General features: G+C 39.6%; 1 protein-coding gene across 1 annotated transcript in view; it reads left to right on the plus strand.

Moving 5' to 3' along the window:
- Positions 1–4,324, plus strand: part of nfic (nuclear factor I/C) — a 42,108-nt gene that overhangs the window by 21,127 nt on the left and 16,657 nt on the right. Inside the window, exon 5 of the mRNA XM_007541897.2 lies at positions 1,802–1,876. Coding sequence (XP_007541959.1) covers positions 1,802–1,876 — 75 coding nt within the window. The remainder of the gene's footprint in view (positions 1–1,801; positions 1,877–4,324) is intronic.

The raw sequence follows: 4,324 nt of genomic DNA on the forward strand, positions 1-4,324 counted from the left end.
AACTGGCATTGACAACCTTGCAGCCCCAGCTCCAACAAGCCACTGTAAAGGCACATAACATGGTCCACTCAGCCTCAATGTCCTCCACTTCCCCCAGAACATGTTCAAAGCTCTCCCGGAGATGGGAGTTAAAGCTCCGTCTTAATCTGTGACCCAGGGTGTCCTGGTGCCAAGTGCACATATGGACACCCTTATACCGGAACATGGTGTTTGTTATGGACTGTTGACGCTGCCATCTTTAAAGGGCTGGAAATGCCGACTAGTGACGAAGGAAAAACAACACAGCCTTCAGTTTTGTTTGGCCTGAGTGCAGTGCTCACCAGAGCAACCTGGGGCCTTTTATTAGCAGATTGCGCCCACCTGTGTAAATTGTGTAAATCTCCTCCCACAACAGGAAGTCAACAAGAACATCAGCAATAAGATTCAACAATCCCACTTGTTCTTATGTTGACATTTACATTTCTCTTTTTTTTTTCCATTTACATTCCAAAAACAAAAGATGCAAATTTGTCCATTCTCATTTTAGTTACAGGCTTTGTTAAAATATCAGCCACCATTTCTGTTGTTGGACAGTAAGAAAGAGTTATTTTTCCATCACTGAATGCTGATCGAATAAAGTGATATTGAATGTCAATGTGTTTGCATCTTTGGCAATAGACCGGACTTTTAGAAAGAGCAATTGCGCCTTGATTGTCCTCAAAAATGGTCACAGGTGCATATTCACATCCAAAGTCCATTCCATTCATTAGATTCACAAGATAAATACTTTCCTGTGCTGCAGAAGCCAAATCAATATATTCAGCTTCACATGTAGATAAAGAAACTGTGGATTACTTTTTAGACTTCCAGGAAATAATGGGTCCACAGTTTCAGATAGACTAAAACAGTAACCAGTCATACTTTGACTGTCCTTCTGGTCTCCTGCCCAGTCTGCATCACAGTATGCCACAAGTTTAAGATTTAGATCATTTTTCCTGAAGCGTAATTCCTGATTTAGTGTACTTTTCAGATACCTCAATTCATGCTTTGCTGCAACCCAATGTTGTTTTCTTTTGGCTCAGACAAGTATTGAGACAACTCACAATAAAACTTAAGTCTGGCCTAGTGCTCATCGTTACATAGATCAAACTCCCCACTACTTCACGATACTTTTTATGATCAGAGGTTGACCTTCACTACCAAACTTCAGTTTATTTTCACATGGGGTTGATCTTGGTTTGCAGTAGTCATGTCAAACCTCTCCAAGATTTTCATGATGTATCTTTTCTGGTTCATTTTTACTTGACCATGGTTCTGTGTCAAATAATTTCCTAGAAAATATTTAAGTTTTCCAAGGTCTTTAATTTTAAACTTAGCAGCCAACATTTTCTTCACACTTTGAAGTATTTGATCATTACTAGCTGCAATAATAAGGTAATCAACCCAAATAATCAAGATCACTCTCTCATGCTCATTTTCTTTACTATAAACACAATAGTCAGCAGGATTCTGCACAAAGTCATTTTCAATAAGGAAATCATGTAACATTTTATTCCAATTTCGTCCTGACTGTTTCAGACCATAAAGTGACTTATTAAGTTTACAGACTAGTTTCTCCCCAGTTTCTGTTTTCTCCTCAAATCCTTCAGGTTGTTCAAAAAAAATCTTACAATCGATAGGGGCTTGTAAATATGCCGTTTTGACATCCATTTGGTGCAATTCCAAATCATATTGAGCAACAAGCTGCATTAGAACACGTACAGATGCCATATCAGCAGTCGGGGAAAAAGTCTCATTATAATCAATACCAGCAANTTTTCAGAGGCAGAGCAGAGTAACAGTCCCAGTCGTACTGGAGTTGGCTCTGATCAGGAGGACAGTCGGACAGCAACTATAGGTAACGAATCTCCTTAAGAAAAATTCCCTCCATATAGCTTGTTTGCTACAGCAATATTTGTGTGTGAAAACACACTGTAGATTTGGTGTCGCATTAACAGAATATTTTTTGTATTTGACCGGTATTTTTTTTTAAATCAACGGAAAAAACTGAAGCTCATCTGTCATTTTGTCACCCCTCACTACTGGTTGAGACGTGTCGGATACTTTCAATTTTACACACTTTGTGGAGGTAAATAAAAGAAGCAATACAAAAACATAACTTCTGAATACCATCTCTGACATGGACAGTGAAGTAAATTAATCTTGCTGACTGGGAGCTGACAGCACGATGAAGAGTTATGATGTGTTCTCACCAAACGCGTTTTGAGCAATCAGGCATGTCTGCTTTACATTCAAAGTCTATCTGGAGGCGTATTGAGGGTGTGTCGCAGTGTGCTTCGCTCATCTAGCACTGCACGATTTGAAGCATTCTGAGCATTTTGAGCATTTGACACACGTCAAGTGCGTACTACGTGTCTAACACTGGAGTTGGAAAATCAGAACCAACAGGTAAGGCGCTCATACTGTAACTTAAGTGGAGATGATTCATTTCATTCTTCTGTCAGTGGTTTTTATCACTGCAGAGAAAAAGTTAGATATGTTCATCTACTTGATTAATATGTGATGGGATCTGAATTGTCTGTTCAGCTTGTTCAATATTAATTAAACCACATAAAAATTAATTGCAAAATTAAAAATTGATGGATAAAAATAAAATATGATGGAATATGTTTGATGTGTTCAGTCAAACAGACAATAAAAGATTCTAGTGCGACCTCTGATATAAATACCTGAAATATTTACTGAAACCTCTTTGAGCCAAATGTGAAATTAGGCTTTTATTGACTCTCACTACATGGGTGGACAGCAAGAATTGTAATGAAGAAAAGGGGAGAAATTCGTAGGGGTTGTAATACTAATTTACAACAGTATATTTCTTTTCTTGGTTAATTTATTTAAGTTATCGTTTAGAAATGAATACATGGATATTTTAAATCTTATATCCATCCATCCATCCATCCATCCATCCATCCATCCATCCATCCATCCATCCATCCATGCCCAGACTTCCCTCTCCCCAGCCACTTGGTCCAACTCCTTTGGGAGAATCCCAAGGCATTCCCAGGCCAGCTGAGAAACATAGTCCCTCCAGCATAGCCTGGGTCTCTCCCTTGGTCTCTTTTCAGTGGGACATGCCTGGAACACCTCACCACTGAGGCATCCTAATTAGATGCTCAAGCCACCTCAACTGGCTCCTCAACTGGCATTGACAACCTTGCAGCCCCAGCTCCAACAAGCCACTGTAGAGGCACATAACATGGTCCGCTCAGCCTCAATGTCCTCCACTTCCCCCAGAACATGTTCAAAGCTCTCCTGGAGATGGGAGTTAAAGCTCCGTCTTAATCTGTGACCCAGGGTGTCCTGGTGCCAAGTGCACATATGGACACCCTTATACCGGAACATGGTGTTTGTTATGGACTGTTGACGCTGCCATCTTTAAAGGGCTGGAAATGCCGACTAGTGACGAAGGAAAAACAACACAGCCTTCAGTTTTGTTTGGCCTGAGTGCAGTGCTCACCAGAGCAACCTGGGGCCTTTTATTAGCAGATTGCGCCCACCTGTGTAAATTGTGTAAATCTCCTCCCACAACAGGAAGTCAACAAGAACATCAGCAATAAGATTCAACAATCCCACTTGTTCTTATGTTGACATTTACATTTCTCTTTTTTTTTTCCATTTACATTCCAAAAACAAAAGATGCAAATTTGTCCATTCTCATTTTAGTTACAGGCTTTGTTAAAATATCAGCCACCATTTCTGTTGTTGGACAGTAAGAAAGAGTTATTTTTCCATCACTGAATGCTGATCGAATAAAGTGATATTGAATGTCAATGTGTTTGCATCTTTGGCAATAGACCGGACTTTTAGAAAGAGCAATTGCACCTTGATTGTCCTCAAAAATGGTCACAGGTGCATATTCACATCCAAAGTCCATTCCATTCATTAGATTCACAAGATAAATACTTTCCTGTGCTGCAGAAGCCAAATCAATATATTCAGCTTCACATGTAGATAAAGAAACTGTGGATTACTTTTTAGACTTCCAGGAAATAATGGGTCCACAGTTTCAGATAGACTAAAACAGTAACCAGTCATACTTTGACTGTCCTTCTGGTCTCCTGCCCAGTCTGCATCACAGTATGCCACAAGTTTAAGATTTAGATCATTTTTCCTGAAGCGTAATTCCTGATTTAGTGTACTTTTCAGATACCTCAATTCATGCTTTGCTGCAACCCAATGTTGTTTTCTTTTGGCTCAGACAAGTATTGAGACAACTTTCTCACAATAAAACTTAAGTCTGGCCTAGTGCTCATCGTTACATAGATCAAACTCCCCACTACTTCAC

The sequence above is a fragment of the Poecilia formosa genome, unplaced genomic scaffold, assembly GCF_000485575.1.
Source record: "Poecilia formosa unplaced genomic scaffold, Poecilia_formosa-5.1.2 Scaffold640, whole genome shotgun sequence".
NCBI classification, from domain to species: domain Eukaryota; kingdom Metazoa; phylum Chordata; class Actinopteri; order Cyprinodontiformes; family Poeciliidae; genus Poecilia; species Poecilia formosa.